Source organism: Diutina rugosa (assembly GCF_008704595.1).
Source record: "Diutina rugosa strain CBS 613 chromosome Unknown scaffold62_size109212, whole genome shotgun sequence".
Classification (NCBI taxonomy): Eukaryota; Fungi; Ascomycota; class Pichiomycetes; order Serinales; family Debaryomycetaceae; genus Diutina; species Diutina rugosa.
In genome coordinates this window covers 89,278-109,185 of record NW_022995089.1, presented here as the reverse complement: position 1 = coordinate 109,185, position 19,908 = coordinate 89,278, and the positions used below count along the sequence as shown (strand labels likewise).

General features: G+C 50.1%; 8 protein-coding genes across 8 annotated transcripts; 4 read left to right on the top strand and 4 right to left on the bottom strand. All coding sequences in view use genetic code 12, as the record gives it.

Annotated features, from left to right (window-relative positions):
- Window positions 1-1,591: 1,591 nt before the first annotated feature.
- DIURU_001325 (SDR family oxidoreductase) lies at window positions 1,592-2,458 on the bottom strand (the record flags this gene model as incomplete). The annotated part of the gene is made up of 1 exon (XM_034153856.1): window positions 1,592-2,458. The coding sequence occupies one exon, from the start codon at window positions 2,456-2,458 to the stop codon at window positions 1,592-1,594; it is 867 nt and encodes a 288-aa protein (XP_034013929.1).
- A 686-nt stretch (window positions 2,459-3,144) lies between these two features.
- DIURU_001324 (uncharacterized protein) lies at window positions 3,145-3,897 on the bottom strand (the record flags this gene model as incomplete). Its single annotated transcript, XM_034153855.1, has 1 exon — window positions 3,145-3,897. The coding sequence occupies one exon, from the start codon at window positions 3,895-3,897 to the stop codon at window positions 3,145-3,147; it is 753 nt and encodes a 250-aa protein (XP_034013928.1).
- A 375-nt stretch (window positions 3,898-4,272) lies between these two features.
- On the top strand, window positions 4,273-8,055 carry DIURU_001323 (uncharacterized protein; the record flags this gene model as incomplete). Its single annotated transcript, XM_034153854.1, has 1 exon — window positions 4,273-8,055. The coding sequence occupies one exon, from the start codon at window positions 4,273-4,275 to the stop codon at window positions 8,053-8,055; it is 3,783 nt and encodes a 1,260-aa protein (XP_034013927.1).
- Window positions 8,056-8,337: 282 nt separating this feature from the next.
- On the bottom strand, window positions 8,338-9,732 carry DIURU_001322 (uncharacterized protein; the record flags this gene model as incomplete). Its single annotated transcript, XM_034153853.1, has 1 exon — window positions 8,338-9,732. The coding sequence occupies one exon, from the start codon at window positions 9,730-9,732 to the stop codon at window positions 8,338-8,340; it is 1,395 nt and encodes a 464-aa protein (XP_034013926.1).
- A 754-nt stretch (window positions 9,733-10,486) lies between these two features.
- Window positions 10,487-11,107, top strand: DIURU_001321 (uncharacterized protein; the record flags this gene model as incomplete). The annotated part of the gene is made up of 1 exon (XM_034153852.1): window positions 10,487-11,107. The coding sequence occupies one exon, from the start codon at window positions 10,487-10,489 to the stop codon at window positions 11,105-11,107; it is 621 nt and encodes a 206-aa protein (XP_034013925.1).
- A 103-nt stretch (window positions 11,108-11,210) lies between these two features.
- On the top strand, window positions 11,211-11,603 carry DIURU_001320 (RNA-binding signal recognition particle subunit; the record flags this gene model as incomplete). Its single annotated transcript, XM_034153851.1, has 1 exon — window positions 11,211-11,603. One exon carries the CDS (start codon window positions 11,211-11,213, stop codon window positions 11,601-11,603), a length of 393 nt encoding a protein of 130 aa, XP_034013924.1.
- A 326-nt stretch (window positions 11,604-11,929) lies between these two features.
- DIURU_001319 (uncharacterized protein) lies at window positions 11,930-13,855 on the top strand (the record flags this gene model as incomplete). The annotated part of the gene is made up of 1 exon (XM_034153849.1): window positions 11,930-13,855. The coding sequence occupies one exon, from the start codon at window positions 11,930-11,932 to the stop codon at window positions 13,853-13,855; it is 1,926 nt and encodes a 641-aa protein (XP_034013923.1).
- Window positions 13,856-14,194: 339 nt separating this feature from the next.
- Window positions 14,195-15,490, bottom strand: DIURU_001318 (uncharacterized protein; the record flags this gene model as incomplete). The annotated part of the gene is made up of 1 exon (XM_034153848.1): window positions 14,195-15,490. The coding sequence occupies one exon, from the start codon at window positions 15,488-15,490 to the stop codon at window positions 14,195-14,197; it is 1,296 nt and encodes a 431-aa protein (XP_034013922.1).
- Window positions 15,491-19,908: the final 4,418 nt, after the last annotated feature.

Below are 19,908 nucleotides of genomic sequence, written 5' to 3'. Positions count from 1 at the left end.
AGGCCGAGGAACTAAAGAAGGGGATGATACCATCAAATCGGGAGGAGGCGTTGAACGCCCTTCAGCTGTCTACAGCCCAACAAGGCAAAAGCCTGACCGGGACCAGGTGTAACTCCCGCGAGTCGCGGGTATCAAGATTGATGTTCTTTCCTAGTCGACCTTAGGTGAAGGTTATAGGTCATTTTTACAGACGATAGATAGGTACTAATGCAAGTTCATGAAAATATAAATAAAAGAGGCGACTACCCTGCCTGATGGCTACCAACTTGCCCGTAGACTCCCAACTTGCCCGTAAACTCCCACCCTGCGGAAGGTATTAAGCAGTGTTCAGTTTGTGAGATTTGAACACCCGTCCTTGTTTACTGCTTTACGGCGCTTAACCACTCGGTCAAACCACCAAAAAAATGTCGCGAATCCGAAAAAGGTTACTGAAGGTGGAGGCCATTGCGAGTCTGAAATGTTTCGCCGTTGTTGGCTTTCTCAGATCGCATGGTATCAAGAGCGAAAGCTTTACAAATACTTGAGATCCTCTAAGGCGTATGTAAGGTTACCAATGCAAGTTTGTGGGAAGAAAAAAACTTTTGAGTTAGATATCAGTGAAAAACTAAAGATAATATCACCGGACGAAGGGCCCATGATAGAACCAAGCACACGCTTACCAAGACCAAGAGACTGTGCTGGACTTAGAGGAGGCGAAGCGTTGTTGCCAGAACTAACTAATGGTTGATGTGGGGGGATTGGTCACAGCCCACCAACTGCCACCAATGCAACGTATACTGCTACTAATTGGTTCTAGCGGGTTTCTCAGGATTCTTCAGGGTTTTCCAGGGTTTCTCAGGGTTTCTCAGGGTTTTTCAGGGTTTTTCCAAGACTAAGAGACTGTGCTAGTCCCAGAGGAGGCGGAATACTAATGCAAGTTCATAAAAAAAAAAAGCTTTGTTGCCAGAACCAACTAATGGTTCATGTTTGGTTCTAGCAGCAACGCTTAATGCAACGTATACTGCTACAAAATGGTTCTAGCAACACCGGTACTAGCACCAAACATACGCTAAACCCTTTTATCTCTAGGCTCTCCGCCTTGGACGCGGTGTTGTTATCGAGTGACAAGTCGTTCGCCAAGAGAACCTAATGGTATCGGGAGTAATTGTTGTAGTTGATCGGCTCCGTGGCCCTTAATCGGCTCAACCTATTTGGCGGCCCAAGGTGTGTGCATGTTGGGGCTATTAAAGACGCTTTTGAAGGGCAAATATTACGGGATTACCGTGAATAGCGGTTTCTTCCCGGCCAGCTCTTTGTACCCTCGCCACTGGGTGGCTCTTTAGCTTGCAAATTGGGCCTTACCTGAAGCCGCAAATAGCTCGACTAAACGGGTCGTGGCCAATGCCCACCACCTTGTCGACAATCGACTCTAACTCCACCACGGGGTAACCGATGCCATCCCTATTTCTTCTGTCTCTGACCTAATAGTGATTGGTAGCTTGTACTACATCTCACTCAAGCTCGGGATGGGACTATAGAATATATCGTAGACCGAGTCCGTATGAATTGTGGTCTACACTAAACCCTTGGTGTCATTACATTCATATAAAGCCTACAATTTCGTCCCTGGTTCCAGGTTGCGATTGATGATCTGGACGGGGTAGGTGTTGCCCATCGAGGTGCCCATGTGCCAGGCGGCGCCGTCGACCACCTGCACCGTGCCGGTGACGTAGGAGGCGGCGTCGGAGAACAAGTACACCGTGGCCTCGGCGATGTCCTGGGTCAGCCCCAACCGCTGCAACGGGATTCGGGCGATGTAGGCGTCCAAGTCAGGCACGAGCCGCAGCAACCCCTCGGTCTCAGCGATGCCACCGGGGGCAATACAATTAGACCGGATCCCCAACGGGCCCAATTCCACGGCTAACGCTTGCGAAAGAGCATCGACCCCGGCCTTAGCCGCTCCCACGTGGATCTGAAACGGGACCCCGTAGTAGTGGAGGGTGGCCGACACGAAAATGATCGCGCCTTTGTTCTTCCGCAACTGGTCGAAGCACGCCTTGACGGTGTTATACGACCCCAACAAGTCGATGTCGACCACCAGCTTAAAAGCGTTGGATGACAAGTGGTTGAAATCGGATAAGAAGTTACCCGCAGCGCCGGCAATGACGAAATCGATGCGCCCCAACTGCGCCACCGTTTTGTCGACGGCGGCTTTGATCAGCTCCACTTTGCGGACATCGGTATTAGCACACGAGATCACCCGTGCCCCGGGGCGCAATTGAGCTAATTCAGCAGCAGCAGCATCGGTTTTCTCCTGGTTACGCCCGACAATGGCGGCGTCGGCCCCTAACAACACAAGCGCCTCCGTTTGCACTTTACAGATGGTGCCGGCGCCGCCAGTGACGAACACCACCTTCCCTTTGAAAAGATCGGGCTTCCACACCAGCTGCTCCACCCACAGTTGTCCCAAGCGTGCCATTTTGATAGGAATAAGACGGTTACTCTATGGAGAGGGTGCGCGCGCTCTTATATAGTGGAAGTGGGGGGGGAGGGTCGACGGACCGAGGCCTAAGCGGGGCGCGCAAACGACCACAGTCCACAAAGGGACCAGAGGAGAGCTAGTATATGATCAGTATGTTTTGGATTTTAAAACGTTTTGGATTTTCAAATGTTAATGTCTACTCGAGTGTAATTATTATTTATTTTGATGGATTGCTAGTCGCTATATTCTATGCTTTCATTGTGGGCTGATTATTAGCTGTTTAATCGTGGGGAGCTCTACCCCAGATTTTTGGTGACCGCGGCTTCTGGTGAAAAACCGTCGGCGAAGCTAATTGCGGAGATGAAGTCGCGCGCGCGGGGGAGGGGGGGGCCACCACCGTCGGCACGGCAAATAATTTATTGAAATTTCCGTACGGTCTAGACTGTACGTTCTAGACTGGAATGGGCTTGAATTGCAATAGTTTTTGTCACATGGTTTCAGACCGACAGACGCTTGGGCGTTGATGCTAGAACCAAACAGAAGCGTCTGTTTGGTAATGAAGAGTAGCTCATCTGTCGTAGACTCAGTCTGATACCTGTTGATCTCATTTCAAATTGGAAACCACTAGTCTTAATATGCCGATCCTAATTGAAATTAAGATTGACTTCATTGCAATTTGTCAATTAATCCACATTGTTAGGGTCTGGTTCGGGCGATAGGAGCTTCAATGGCTGGAGATGGTCCACCACATGGATAAAACCATCCACCCCTTTAAAATGAAACCACACTTCAGCCATGGTCATCGTTGGTGGTAGAGATATCCCCTGCACTATGGCCCCCTCATCAAGGACATTCCCCACTAAATTCCCACCATTAACCACTTTGAGACTCACCTGAGTGCCTCGATACACCTTTACCGGAACTTTGGTGGTGGTTGGCACCAACACCTGATTGATCACCAGCCAATAATCGTTCCAATCGGTGGCTAATATAGCACGCCAGATTTGGTCCAGATTGTGCGTAGATAGCTGCATCACCGCCTTTGTCGACCCGTTAACCACCATACACGCCTGTTTAAGCTGAGCAAATAGGTATTCTCGGAGGTTTTTATGGTAATCTGGCCCATACATTAGTGGTAATAGAGTCAGGGGTAACTCGCCCGTTTGGAGTCGTAGCCGCCACTGGTGGTCGGCCAGAAGCTCGCCGTAGCTGTCATATAACGTTCCGATCGGAATATGCCACGCCAACGGCCACAGGTCGCCGTAATCGGTCTCAAGCCAAACACTCGTGGTTTCGTCGAGGCCAAAATAGTGCTGCAATTGGGGTAAATAGCTACCTAAATAGCCCTGACGCTTGCCACAGATCAACGCCACTTGGTCGTGATACCACACTTCGAGATTGATGCTGCCGTGCCATACTTTAAGGCGTATCTCCATCAACACTGGTAGTGGTCGATTTTTGCAGCACTGATGTTTGTGCGACTCGCTAGATAAACATCAGTGCTGCGAAAATCCACCACCCCCCCACCCGTTGCCCCCTTTTCCTGGGAACTAAATAAGCCACCATATCGTCCTGGTTACCGACAATTATCAGGTGCCAAGGAGTTCCAATTCAAATGCCATTGTTTCGTTATATATAATTTTTCATAGTAATTATTGTCGCTGGTTACGGTGCCCGGGTACTACTCACAATGTGTAGAGCCAGCCATCTTTGCACTGAACGTGAAGTGTGACCCGAAATCAAATTTAATTAAAACAACACCTCATCGCAGAAGTTTTTCAAACGTATTGTGAAACAACCTCTAAAACGCGATGGACTGTCCCAGTCCCCTCCCAGTGTTCCGCTGCGACCTGGCGTTGGACCGGGCCGCCGAGCAGTTCCGCCCCGGCCATTTACAGCCAGCCGATCTCGCGAGAATGACCCCCGTGATGGAGAAGATCCAGACTCAACACTATGGTAACCTGAAACCACGAGTGGTGTCGATGCCGGAATCAGTACCATTGAACAAATTGAAACATGGGGACCAGGGGTATCGAGTTTCACCGGAACCACTGACGACACCCCCGGCGCCGGAAGTGACGGAAAAAGTGAAACCAGCCAAACCGGCCGAAAAAGCTTTGCCCCAACTACCAAAACTGCCGGTGAATCGACCGACGCTGGCGGCCGTCGACTTGGCCACATTTATCGATAAGCGCCACTTCACCCAGACGCCAGCGCCCGTCGCCCCCCTCGGGCTCCCGCCGCAGTGTCGGTGCAGGTGTCAGCAAGGGGCGCCGCACGCAATCGCGCTGGCATCGCCGCCAGTGCGCACGGCGGCTCCTGCACCTAGTCGGTTGCCGACGACGACGGCTCAACCAGCCACCGGTCGTATAAGTGAAACACCAGGTGAAACCAGCGGTGAAACGTGTGCTGAAACCTATGCTGATACCGCCATGCCGTTGTTATGGAAAAAACACCGCCATGGCCCCATTGACAACAACACCACCCATCCACACAAACCCCACCATTTCTTCCCCCTGAAGCCGTTTCTGAACGACGACCGTGACTCCGTTGACGATAACCCCAGCTGGAGTCCTCCGAGGCAATCCCCCATTGAGGCACCAGTGATTGCCATTGATCCACCATACCACGAGAAATTGCCGCCAAATGAGCTCCTGGCGGTCCCCGAATTAAACCGGCTGCCTGCCTACGACTCTCAAATGCCTCAGGATTATTATTATCCCGATAATTATCTCTATCCGGCCCTGATACTGGACCTGTATGATGCTTCTTTAAGGGGCCATTTTAATGGTCTGTCCCTCGGTCCGTGGATTGGCGGTGGCGGTGACCAGTACCTGCTTCGAGGCCTGTCCTCAATTAATGGCTACCAGCCGCTGTTGACGCTGTATATCAACTACTACCAGTATTATCAGGGGTATGCTGATCTGTGTCAAGAACTGGCCTATCTGCCATCAGTGGATACTCACGGCAGGAGACGATTACAAGTACCCCTGGCATTACGTCATATTCATGAAGAGGACACTGCTGAAGAGGAAACTGTCGATAACGAAACCGTTGAGGAGGAAGCCATTGAAGAGGAAGTACGGGAAGACGTTAAAGAGGTAGGGGTGGCTCGCCTGCATCTGGTAGCCACCTCCACTATACTGTTCCAACCCCCACAAGGCCCCCCACCGGAACTACGCGATGACGATAGCTATAAACGTGGTTTCGGTAACCTGCCTTCGCGTACCCCTTATCGCGTCCGCCTGATGGTCCTGCCCCCTCCAGCAACACAACGGTCAATGGTCAATGTGCCGAAACCGTCATCGCCTCAACAACGGCTGGTGCTGCTGCCCGAATACTACCAAGATCACGTGGTTAATGAACAGTATCCCCAGTCTCCTGAAGCATTTGACTATCATGGGGCTCGGTTATATTACCAGGTCCAACTTGAACGTCAGGCCCAGCAGGCTATGCCTCAGGGTATGCCCCAGTCACGCTCGATGCCTCAGTTCCCGTCAACTCAGTCCATGCCCCAGCCAATGCTTCAACCAAGTCATCTTACTTATATCCCTAATCCCGCTGAACCGCCTCAACCGCCTCACGTTTACCAACCGCTACCGCCTACGGCTCACGACCTCGCTGCTGCTTCTGGTCAGTACCCTACTTTGGAGACTCCTCAAATCTCAGGTGAGCCAACACCTCCTGCTCCACCCCAGCACCCCCACGTGCCTGAACCTCGTGAACTTGCGGAGATGCTCACTTGTCCCCCGCTGCCGGATGTGAATCTCCCTCATCAACCTCACGAATATAAACGTATGGCCATTCCTAAAGAGGCACCAATACCAGAGGAAGGAGAACCAAACCCGAGAGATGAAGTACCGTTTGATCAATTGCCGGCTCCGCTTGAGTATATTCAAGAGTATCAACAGCAAACGGCACCGGTTAGAGAGCCAGCAGTGTACTCGTTCAAACCTCCACTGGGTGATGACGATGGTAGTACCGAACAGAGACGTCACCTTCTGGACCTGATGCTTGGGCCAGCAAGTCGTCAACCTCAAACTCAACAGTACCGTCAGCCCTACGAGCCTGATTACGATTACACCTACAACTCTGACGAGGAAGATGAACCGTTGAAACCTAAACTGCGGTTAGACCCCAAGCGTGAACTGGTGGAACAATTCCTTAAACGAAACGGTATGGATACGTTAGAGAATATTTTGGACAAATACGTCAACCTGTCGGATAATCTGATCCGGTCAGTGAGTGCTCCCGTGACCGTGGATAGAGACTTACCTCCAATTCCTGAACCACCACAACAGCCATCGATCCAAGTGAGGGTACTGAAACATGCACCAACTTCCCAGTTACTGGAATCACCCGTGGTCGCATTAAAGCAACGCCAACAAGTACGGTTTGACCCTAATCCTCCACCAGTACATTATGCTCGCCGTCATAGCGAACTGGGACTGGAAGTCTCGCTGATGCAACTGCCTCAGGTGGTACAAAAGGCACAAATGGCGCAAAGGAAAAGTCAACCTGAGGAGATTACCGATGAATCACCTCCCCCAGCGGTTATCACCACTGACGCCACTGCTCCTGAAGCCGCTACTGCTCCTCCCAAGTCGTCGTATAATGACTTCTATAAAGGCGGCAAACAACAGCAACAACAACAGCAACAACAGCCTCCAGCCCAACGGAAGAGTATTTTCGCTAAGCTCGTCCCTGCTCCGAAACGTACGCTGATGATTGAAGAAGAAGAGGAGTTCCCCCTACTGCCAGTTGATGGAGACCTTCGAGCGGCTCAGGCTCAGGTGGAGGCAATTGCCCGTGCTCAAGCTCAGGCCCAGGCTCAAGCGAGAGGACAAGCCCAAGCCCACGCTGCCGCCCAAACTCAAACTAAAGCTCAGCAGTTCCAAGCACAAGCACAGGCGAAAGCTCACGGCCAGGCGTTAGCTCACGCTCAAGAACAACGAATGGAAGCGCAACAACAACCAGTGAAGCCACCAGTTCAATCAAAACAGGCTCAACCAGCTCCACGTCAACCTCAATCTCCAGCTCCAATGAAGAGTCAGGCAGAAGCGGAAGCGGAGGCGCGAGCTCAGAGAGAGGCTAACGGGGGGTTCAAGCTGGCAGGAGGGTTTAAGCTGATGGGTACCGCGTTTAAAAAGCTGTCTCTGGGAGGTGGACTTGTCAATATAATTCGCAACCGCTTCTCAGGACAATTCAGTTCTGAAAGGCAGACGACTGCTCCTGCTCCTATTGCTGCTCCTGCTGCTCCAGTTTCCGCTGTTGCTGCTGTATTTGCTCCTGGTCCTTCTGCTACTTCTACGGCTCCTCTTACAAATGCCCCTGCTCCTGCTCCCTCTGCTGCACCGGGACCGGTGAAGATCAAGGGTATTCACCATGGGCCAGCACCAAAGAATCGTTACTATCCTAATCGAGCTGATACCACTACAAACGGAGTACCGCCACCAGTACCACCGAAAACGCTCGACCCGTTGCTGGATAAAAAGATTCCACCACCACAAATGATTGCTGAGGCCTTCGCCCACGATGACGACGATGTCAGCCTCTTAATGTGCCGCACCCAAGCGTTGCGTCTTAATAACTAGATTATTTAATGATAATGACCAACATCACGAATTGAATTTAGTAATCATTTGATAAAATTAGTCTACAAGTTGCTTCTCATGTTAATTGAGATAGTAAGTATACAAGCTTCAATAGAAGTACTCTCAGAACACGATGATAGATACTTGATACTGTTGGAACGTATTGATTTCAGTGATTTAGTGATTTGTCATTGCCTATCTTTCATTATCGTACACCCTTATTCCGTTCAATCCTAATAGTTCGTGATTTTATTGTCTATAAGTTTCATAATCATACAAGGTTTAGTTCAAGTTGGTCTTGGGACGGCGCCACCAGATGACGTAGCCCACCACGGCCAACATCACAAAGCAAAGGGCAAAACTGACGCCGAATACTGGTTGGTAGCAGGCGTTACCTAAACGACAAATGCCATCGACAGCATGGGCATCGTAGATCCACCCAAAGTACTTATTCAAGATGACAAGGGTAATAAACGGACCAACACAGGTGAGACCCCAGGTGATGGAGAATGTGCGAGTACCAAATTGGTCAGCAATCACTGCTGGATAAGTCCCGAAAGCAAGGCCATAACTTACCCCAGTTAACGCCAGTCCCACGCTAAGCCAGTACTCGTCAGCGACATTGGTATATGTCACTAACTGGCCCAGGGCTAAAGTACCGCACATAAGCACCGACATCCATAGTCTCAGGTAGTGGCGTTTATGGAGCTGATCACTGGCAAATCCAGCGATAACCCGACCCAAAAACGATGAGATTGAAATGATCAGCACTTGTAATGCCTGGATCTTGTGGACATCGGTGGCGTCGTCATCGTACCACGCCTGGGCCTGGACGATATAACCGACGGAATAAATGTACATCTGGCCAATCCCCGCGGCGAGAGACACCGTTAAGAAATGGGTCAAATAGAGTTTATTCGTTAACCGTCTCTTAACCACCTCAATCGGGTTATGCGAGTGTTTCTTAGGAGCTTGTTGTTCCTGGTCAGCCAACGTACTCGTCTCCAGCACGGGGGCACTATCGAGAGCCCAATAGGTACCAGCCTCATTGGGGTGCGATGTAGTGGTAGCAGCGGAGGGCTGACCAAGGGTATCCTCGTCTTCTTGGTCGAGGTAGACGTGGACAAACGCCAGACCAATTAAGGTGATGGCGCCACAGAAACAGGCAAAGAACTTAAGGAGACCGCCGGTATCATTATCAAACCATAACGTCGCAATAGCGGAAAATACCGTGGCAGAAAGACCATAGGCAGATACTGGTAGAGCACCAGCAGCACCGCGATGACGAGGGAAATTGGCCTGGGCGGCTTTCAAACACGAGAAATAGGAGGTAATGGAACCAAAACCAACGGCAGCCATCGCCACACATATCCCTAACACGGTAGCAATGACGTGGCTATAGAAATAGTACACCAAAAGGTAACCACCAAAGATACCGCCCGCCGCCAATATTATCGCTTTTTGCGGGCCAAAATGATCAATGACAAATCCACCGGGGAGACCACCACACCCCAGCCCTAGATTAGTCGCGAGACCAATGGTAGCCAGGTCCAGAGCCGTTAAACCAAGATGCGCCATCAACTGGGGCAGGTACACCCCGTAGCAATAGACGGTGCCCGCCGCCAACAGCACGAGCACCCCGACGACGAGCGCCGTCACTCTCTCCCGTGTGTGCATGGTCAAAAGGCTGAAACACACAGTAGGTACACTCCTCAGTGGTGGGGAGTTTTGTAAGCCTTTGGAAGGTCGCTAAAGGGAAAAATTGAACCAACCCCGTATTAGTGGATATAGTGAGACACTCGGTATTTTCCGGAAAAAAAGCCTCAGCGACAATATGAAACTGAATGGGGATATCCTTTCAAATTAAAGGAGCGGTTATTGGTGAGTGCCAGACAGAATATTGTTGTTTTGAAGAGGGAGCTGGCTATCTCTAGGAATAAAGGGGTGCGGCACGTGCTTATCGGGTTTTTTTTTTGGCTTGCCATGCTGAGAGCTGGGGGAAGGTCATAGCGCGTTTAGGTCGCGTTCAAAATGCGATTGATATTGTCCCGGGCTCACAATCATCCTAAACATCAATACTCGCGGTGAAACAGGTACCAAACAGTCGAAGGAGGTGTCTCAGGTGGCGGCTGGCTGGCTATAAAATGGCCATCAAAACAATCAATTCACCACTACCACAATTATGGCGGCAGCTCGGTGTGACGCGTGCAAAAGGCTGAAAAGACGGTGTACGGCAGTGGAAAAGCCCTGGGCCCCCTGTCAACGGTGTGTGGAAAGAAAGGTAGCCTGTTTATTTAACGGACAGGCTCGTCACTACCAGGATCAAACGCGTCTGTCTCACGCTGATGGACGCGTGCCTACCGACCCCAGATTGCATTCTATGAGACAACCAGTACCACCAGTACAACCGGTACAACCAGTACAGCCACTGATGGCTCAGTCTCCACAACCAACGATGTTGGAACAGATTCAAACGCCGTTGACTCCAAAGTCAAGCTATACTAATTACCAAGAACCCCCTCAGGAAAAGGTAAATGTTAACAACCACCGTCATGGTGGAATTACGGTGGAGCTTCTTCCGGAGACGCCGCCGCCGCCACCGCCTCCGTCTACGTCGCAACTGCTTGTGACTACTTACCCTACACCTCCCAAGACGCCGATGGAGATGTACCGCCACATTAATGAATACTACCAGATGGCAGGGATCAGTGATGCTGAAATTTATCGGTTCAAGCGCCAATTGATGGAGATGTTGAAGCAAGACTGTACTACTGCCGAACACCATCTTGTCGAACTAATCAAAGATGAAACTACTCCCATCCACGCCATTGAAGCCGCGTGTGATCAAATCACCACCACCCCACTGGCGGAATGGGAACGTGTGTTTTATAAGGAATTGGTGGCGGTGGTGGCCCGCCGCAACGACGATCGGCTCACCCGAGTGTACATGCAATTTTTGCGCCGATGGCCCCAACCGTACTACGCTCACCGAGATATGGTCCACCTCCGCGTCCACGCCGCCGTGCCTGAGTCTATAGTATTTTGTGAGTAGATACCAATTTTGGTCAGTCACGTGACTTACATCAGAAAAAGACATGGTGCGATTGAGGTAGAGACCACCATAGTGAAAGAGAGCCACCGGGATCCCAACGTTTATGACCCGATTAGCTAACCACGAGTTCCTCGCCGAGGTCGGCAAGTTGCTTGCGGCCAACGACGGCAAGAACTCGGTGTACGTCACGCAGAAACGGCTCGTGCTGGACGTCGAGACTCCGGGCCACCTCGCCGACCTCCCGTCAAACGTGGTGACGCTGGAGATGGAACCCCTCGCCCCCGTCAACGTCACCACCTACCCCATTCTCGTACGGGTACAGATGAATGGCAAGGAGCGCAAGGACAAGCTGACGAAATTGCTGACGGTGGTGGAGACGAGCCAGTTGGAACAGTTCTGGGGCGACTACGTGCAAGTGTTGAAAAACGGCATGGTGGGGCTTAGAAAACGTGAGAAGAAGAAGAAGAACAAGAACAAGAACAAGGTGACCAAGTAGACGCTTTTTCCAACTATTTTATCATGTATATTAATCACGACATCATCTAGAGCGCGCGAGTCCACAACTGAGTCTCAACCGTAACTCAATTTGCGGAGGTCTATCATAAGCCGTTATGTCATTGTTGACTATCGATAGGTTCACCTAGCTGTATCCTTTTCGATATCATCGACTGTTTCCATAAGATTCTATTGAGATTCCACCAGCTTCTTCGATGGAAACCTTCCATGGGGTTCCATTTCCCTAGCCTTCGATAACCTTCCATGACTTCAACTATATAACCACCACTGCCCTCCCCTCAGCAACCATTAACTCAACAAATAATCATGAGCAAAGCTGTTGGTATTGACTTGGGAACGACCTACTCGTGTGTGGCTCGCTTCGCCAACGACAGATGTGACATTATTGCCAATGACCAAGGGAACAGAACCACCCCTTCGTTTGTGGCGTTCACCGATACTGAGAGATTGATTGGTGATGCTGCTAAGAACCAGGCGGCGATGAACCCGGCTAATACCGTATTTGATGCTAAACGGTTAATTGGTCGCAAGTTTAATGACCCTGAGGTTCAGAATGATATGAAGCACTTCCCGTTTAAGGTGGTCGACAAGCTGGGTAAACCCGCTATCCAAGTTGAATATAAGGGTGAAACCAAAGTGTTTTCTCCTGAAGAAATCTCCTCAATGGTATTGGGGAAGATGAAGGAGACTGCTGAAGCGTTTATCGGTTCTAAAGTGACTGACGCTGTGGTCACTGTGCCTGCCTACTTCAATGACTCTCAAAGACAAGCTACTAAAGACGCTGGTCTCATTGCTGGTCTCAATGTCTTAAGAATCATTAATGAACCTACGGCTGCTGCCATTGCCTACGGTTTGGACAAGAAGGGCAACACCAAGGGTGAACAGAACGTGTTGATCTTTGACCTTGGTGGTGGTACTTTTGATGTATCGCTTTTGGCTATTGAAGACGGTATCTTTGAAGTTAAAGCCACCGCTGGTGACACTCACTTGGGTGGTGAAGACTTTGACAACCGCTTGGTCAACCACTTCATCCAAGAATTCAAGCGCAAGACTGGTAAGGACATCACCGGCAACCAGAGAGCCTTGAGAAGATTGAGAACCGCCTGTGAACGCGCCAAGAGAACCTTGTCGTCGTCGGCACAAACCTCGATTGAAATTGACTCGTTATATGAAGGTATCGACTTCTACACCTCGATCACCAGAGCCAGATTCGAAGAATTGTGTGGTGACTTGTTCAGAGCCACTATGGACCCCGTGGAAAAGGTGTTGAAGGATGCTAAGATCGACAAGTCGCAAGTGAACGAAATCGTTCTTGTTGGTGGTTCCACCAGAATCCCGAAGATCCAGAAGTTGGTGTCTGACTACTTTAACGGTAAGGAACCCAACAAGTCGATCAACCCCGATGAAGCTGTGGCCTACGGTGCCGCTGTGCAAGCCGCCATCTTGACCGGTGACACCTCGTCGCTGACTCAAGACTTGTTGTTGTTGGATGTCGCCCCCTTATCCCTCGGTATCGAGACTGCCGGTGGTATCATGACCACTTTGATCCCGAGAAACTCCACTATTCCGACCAAGAAGACGGAAACCTTCTCCACTTACGCCGACAACCAACCCGGTGTGTTGATCCAAGTGTTTGAAGGTGAAAGAACTAAGACCAAGGACAACAACTTGCTTGGTAAGTTTGAATTGTCGGGGATCCCTCCTGCTCCTAGAGGTGTGCCTCAAATTGAAGTCACTTTTGACTTGGACGCCAACGGGATCTTGAACGTCTCTGCCTTGGAAAAGGGAACTGGTAAGACTCAAAAGATTACCATTACCAACGACAAAGGTAGACTCTCTCAAGAAGAAATCGAACGTATGGTTGCTGAAGCTGAGAAGTATAAGGAAGAAGACGAAGCCGAGGCCGCCAGAGTTGGCGCTAAGAACGGTCTTGAATCCTACGCCTACTCGTTGAAGAACTCCATCAACGGTGACTTGAAGGACAAGATTGATGCTGGCGACAAGCTGACTCTTGAGAAGGCCATTGATGAGACGATCTCATGGTTGGACGGTGCTCAAGCTGCCACCAAGGAAGAATACGCCGACCGTCAAAAGGAATTAGAACTGGTGGCCAACCCCATCATGTCTAAGGTCTACGGTGGCGCTGCTGGAGGTATGCCTGGTGCTGATGCCTCGGCTGGCGCTGCTGGCTCCGCTGGAGCTGAAGGTCCCTCCGTCGAAGAAGTCGACTAAACTTGTAAATAGTACTAATGAAACGAGAATAATGGACATCAATAATTGTAGATGGGCTACTCTAATAGACTGATTGAGTTGCCTACCAAAATCATAGAAGAACTGTCTTGAGAGCGTCAGAGGATTACATAAAAGCTTGCTAACATCTAACTCAGAGCTTTTAATAGAACTACTCGTAATTTTGACTCTCGGAAACTTAATCTCATTTACTTAGCAACCTTTTTTCGTTGACATTGACGTCGTTCTAGGGGTGGTTGCAAAATGATGACAAGCAGAATAGGCAAGGCAATTATCCCTACTCAAATAATATTAGTTGTAAAGTGTTGATACGCTATTTACTTACGCATCGTCGTGTTGCTGTACCACCAAGAGCCCGCTCGGGTACACCGCCAGGATGCTATTAATCTGTTGATCCCTCACATCGTCCAACTTCTGGCGAGGAGGCGACGCCAGAGCCAATGAGAACGTATACTGCATGTGGAAGTTGGCGTACTTTTGGTTAAACTCCAGCTCGGAAAGATCCAGCAGCGTCGAGGGACCATCGTCACCCAAAAACCCGCGGTTCCAAAGCTCAACGTATATGTACAAGTCCTCCACCTTGCGGTTGCCATCGATATTGATTTGACGGCGACTACCGTCGTTGAACTTGAATGCCACCCGTGCTCCTTGAGTCTGATCGGGGGTGGCAAACTTATGAGTAGCCTGATACCGAAGCCACTGGTCCTCATCCTGTTTGCGTTGACGGTGGATCTTCTTAAGCTTATCGCGTTGTAACAGTTCTTCATAGCGCAGTTTCATTTGCCGCATCATCAACTCGTGCTGGTACTTTTCCATAAGCTCCAGTCTCATTACTCCAAGCTCCTCCAGGTACTTGGCTAGCGTAGTAACAAATTTCGTCTGAATGAGAGCCGAGGCATTAGTTTGTGGAGTGAGACCGCCTTGAATCTTCAGCACCAACGAGATTGTCGGCAGCGTTTTCACGGGACCCATAGGTGTCATCTTTGTCGATCTAGTCAAACATAAGAGACCCAAAAACGGAAACTTCGTCACTCCCAAAGAATTAGCTAATTGGTAAGCTTCAGGATTAGTAAGGTCGCCGCCCCATATGAGGATATTAGGGTTGGTAAACAACCTGCGGAAGTCAGGATTGAGGACAATTTGATGGAATATCGACAGCGCGTGTTCGTTTTCGTCGTTAGTCAAATACACGAACAAAAACTTGGCTCGACGGGTAGCCATATAAAACGCTTGAGAACACAGTCCTTCAAAGAACGGGGGGAGCTGTGACCGGTCGGCATCGTTAGGCAAATGGTCCTCTAGCCCGCGCACAAACTTATTCACTTTATCAATAGGGTCGAGCAATTGGGTATAGCTTAACGAGTCCCGCAGCAGCTGGGCGTCGGGGAAATGGATCAAATTGAGCACCACCGCCATCACCCGCGAGACGAGTTGCATGATGATGGCCATGGCTTTAATCACGACGAAGTTAATCGCGGTGACCACTTTAGACGGGCGCCGTAGAAATGTCGGCTCGGGACGGTCTTCTTCAAGCCGTATGTATGATCCAGGCACCTCCGGCGACGGTTCCTGCTGGTCGCGGCCAAAGAGGCTATTGAGGATATCCGTTATCGCCATGGCTTGGAAATGGTGTGGGAGCGAGGGTCGGTGGCGTGAGAAACAATATAGGTGCGACCCGTGCGACCTAGCAATGGCTCATGGGAAATTTACAATAATTAAATTGAGTACCGGTTTTCTGGTCTAAGTTTCGAAAATTGTAGTATACATTGGTTAAGTCAATCATAAAGGTTTTATTTTGTGATTTATGATGTTATCAATAGCTACCTTCTGTTCCCCGCTGGCCTCGAAGTAGGATGTTTTATTGAGTGCATAAGTTAGCGAATGCACTTGACGTCATCGATCACCAGAGCCCCTCTATGGACTACGTTCGCCCACCACGCACACGCAAAGCGAATTCTAGACCCACGACAAAGGTCTTTTGCACCCAAATTTCTCGTTAGCAATTTTTTTATTATGATCGGATTAGTATAGTTTCTGGCGTGGCCCCTACACGTACTAAAAGAGAATAGGAGCGTACAAAAGCGATCCTAGATCCCAGACATCGGCGACAATACCCCCTAAATCAGTCTGGACCGGTCTATCGCCACCCCATCTCATGTGGGCCGAGATGATTATGCCGCTACCTCCTGCAATTGACGGTAACCCGGTGGTGCCACCGACCATATGTAGGCAGATAAACCCCTGGATTTACTATTCAGTAGCCATAGTGTCAGTAACAAAACGACCCAAGCCATCATCCCACCTAAAAGCATGGAGCAAGTTTGCTCTAACCACCATGGACCACGCCAGCTCCGACACTTTCGCCGCGTAAGTGGAAGCCGGGGCTTCCGGTCGCGGGAGATCATTTGTACGTATTAGAATTTAAAGGTCAAGCTTTCATGCACCATTACCCGCTTGCTGGTGATGAAAGCAGAGTATTGTCTTTGGGTGAAAAAAAAAGCATTGGGATAGGAGATATCTCTGTCTACAGTTGGTGGTCATGAGATAATTATATTTGATTTGTCATGCTATAATACACATCATTAAGGTAAATGCAAACGACACTTAGGCCGCGGAGGGTACCAAAACCCTGGTATGAACTCAATGGTGGGGCAGGGCCAGCGCTTATAAAGAAGGGGCCACAAACCGGCGAATAAGTGTTGAAAAACCGAAACGTTTTTGAAAAACCGAACAGCTTGCTCCGTCGTAGCCTTAAAGAAGGAACTTCAGGAGTTTGTAAAATTTTTTTTCTTTGGAATATCGAAATATTTTAAAATAAAGGATGAAACCGAAAATCGTGCCATTAATGTGGCTGGTAAAAAGTAGGACAATGTCCATAAGAAATGGAGCAATAGTCGCTCGCCTGTGAAAGGGCTTACTCACGCAATAGTCGCGAGAGTATGTAGGGTGAATGCAGCGAAAAAGCCGACAAATGTCGATGGGAACCGAAGGAGTAAAAATCGAAAAACGTCCGTGAAGTGTTTCAACGGGCCTTCTCCACCAAAGCGTCCTCATGCCACCACCACCACCAGCAGCCAGTGTATTCGCCTCATCTCAGAATCCAAACATACGCTTGGACCAACGGACCAGTGAAGGTGTCAGCCCACTGAGATAAAGCCACCACCGCTGATGAAGGACAGGCTGAGGCCGGTGCTAGTGAAAGCACAAGCGAATCAATGTGAGTGATTGATTGATTCGAATCAACAGGGATCAACCCTCCTATTTATAGTTGGGCTAGCTGGAATGACACCGGCGAACAACAATAACCTCATTAGGCTAAGCTACGCTGCACGATGGTAAACCGTGCAGACAACGCATCACGCCCCCTCGACCACCCACCCTGCACCGCGATATTATTTTCCCATCCTGTACGATGCCCGGCATTTTTTCTATTGTTGCCATGGCCACCTGCAAGACCCGCCATCGCCAAACCGCATTTCCAAGCCCCCACCAACGGCAGCTACAGCAACGGAGACGGCCACGTCATCCCCCAAACAACAAAGCCCACCTCGAGTTGCTCGTCATCGCCGGCGACCACGTTTAAGCAACCATACGCTACCCCCCTATAGACAGTAGAGAAAGAAAAAATTTTCGCCCCCGGATTTCTTTTCTGGGACGCCAGGCATGGGCCCCTTCGCCAGGGGCGACGAACGTTTTGTCCTGACCTTTTGGTCATTTATCCCCCTAGAGGAAGGGGTCCACTGCCGTTCTCGTATAGCCCCCGACAGCGACACTGCCTAAATCGCGGCAGATGCCATGTCAACGCTTAACCCCGCGTGCATAGATCTCCTTCGGTATTGCTGGATGTTTACTTGACGAGGCAACCTAGGCCTCCCCTGGATATACGAGAACGGTAGTCAACGTCACCGCGGTCACGCGTTGCTAATGGCTACCGATCCCACCAAGTCGGCCCCCACGGAGACAACGGAGAAACCAGAGAGCGACATTACTGTTACGGTTTTAGGCTAGGGAGGTGTGTGTTTGGTGGTGGTGGTGGTGTCGCCTGCGATCGGCCCAACAATGCTCTGCCACCTGCCCTTCCAACTAAATCTAGTACGCGCACTAGAGCTTCGCTGTCGGCAGGCGCCTTGGCTAAGGGGGCCAATGACGTCACAGACCAACTGCCAGTGTTATGGCGAGGTGGCTGGATGGAAACACCACAAAACCGCAAGGGTTACCCCAGAAAAGCCGCTTCAGTGACTAAGCTAACAGCCACCAATTATTAGAAATAAAATAAAAGTTTTATTGTCATTTTGGTGGGTGCTTATTGGAAGGCACGCGGCAGTGACTGCGTGTGGCAGGGCCCCCGCAATTAAGGCGATGGCACCCTGCACGAGCCCTACGTGTGTTTACGATGTTGGTCTCCTTCCTCATCGGGCCAGGCGTGCCTTATTGAGGCCCCAGCAGCGCAGCCGATCACCCAGCAAGCCGAGCAAGATCCCGCGCCCTGTGGGTGGCCAGAGCTACCCGGGGGGGTTTGCCTAGCAACCACCCCACCTTGGGAATAAATAAATAATACATGGTGCTGGCTTGATGGTCAAAAACCGAGATGGCAACACGATCAAATTTTTTCCCCTTCAGTGGTTCCAGCCTTCCCGTAGGAGATGCCTCCCCCTTTTGTCTCAAACGCACTTAATGCCGCTTTCACTTAGCGTCACTGGAAATTGGCTACTAATAATAATATGTGTCTGCTTTAACCCACAGTCTACATGGAACGCCATGTATTCCCCACAACCCACGGCTACAGTGAAAGAAATCTACACTTTAATTTAAACGTAGAATCAATAGTTTATTTCACGTTTCGCAAATGGAAATCTAAACGGGCTCGTGTGGAGCTACCCTCGCCGGCTCGTTGTTCCCGGTGCGATGACCTCCATCGCTGCAGTGAACGTACGCAACCAGAAATCCCACCTGTATGCCGACGCGCGACCGTCTCTTCCCCGACGGTGCGGGATTAATCGCAAACGACCACTGGCGAAGACCAGCGGCGATCGCCTCATCGCTTCCGGTATGGGAGGAAAAGAAATGGTACCGGCAGCGTAAGATCGAGGTCCCCCTTTCAAACTATAAGGCGTCACTACGTGCAGAATGGACCAATTTCTCAGGGCGTACGGCCACGTCTAGAGGGGGGGGTGAGACATGAGAGGGATGAGGTGCCATCTCCCATACCCGATGCCCTATACTACCGCCTCTGACCTCCCCCTGGCATTGGCAAAAGGGTATTTCTCTATTTTTAATGTTGTTTGCATGCCCCCTTTACATCTTGGTACACGTCGCATAATTAGAAAATTTGCCACTGGAGTCCCCTTGTGAACGAATTTTGCCTCATCCAGCCCGCTGGGGTGCCCCCTTCGCTAGCTTATTGTTTTAGCCGACCGGTCCCATTGTTGCGTACTGCATAGGCTGGCCAGTAAATCACTAATTTGCCTGGGCGGGCCATCGGCAGCGCCGGTCGTCCAATTTTTAGAGCGGGCAGGGCTCGACATCGCATAAGATAATCTCATCGCGGACCAGGATGGGTCTCGTTAACTTAGCAAAAAGTAGCGTAATTTGATGAAATGCCAGCTTTAGCCATCGTTTACCCGATGTGGGGGGGTCACTGACATCGGTACATGTAAACACAAACAGTGAGGCGTACGACGACGTTCCTGGAAAGGGAAAAAAATAGGGATCTCGTCAGTGCCATTCACGCAGGGAAAATGAAATTTCTAGATGGGTGCGACAAAACGTTATAAAAAGAAGTCATGTGGTTTCTCAGAAATTGCAAATTTGTCAGATCATTAGTTCGACTCGCACCAGTGTAAATTGTGGTAGAAAAAGGCATACCAAATCCGATTAAGAAAGGGTCTCCTCCGCTCTAAACGTAATTAACGAAGATACTAACCCATAAATTATCAATCATAACCCATATTTGATTAAATTTTACTTCTAAATTTCCTCTGTTCACGGTAATCTCCCTCAACAGTCGTTCCACCGGTGTCGCATTTTTCATCGCT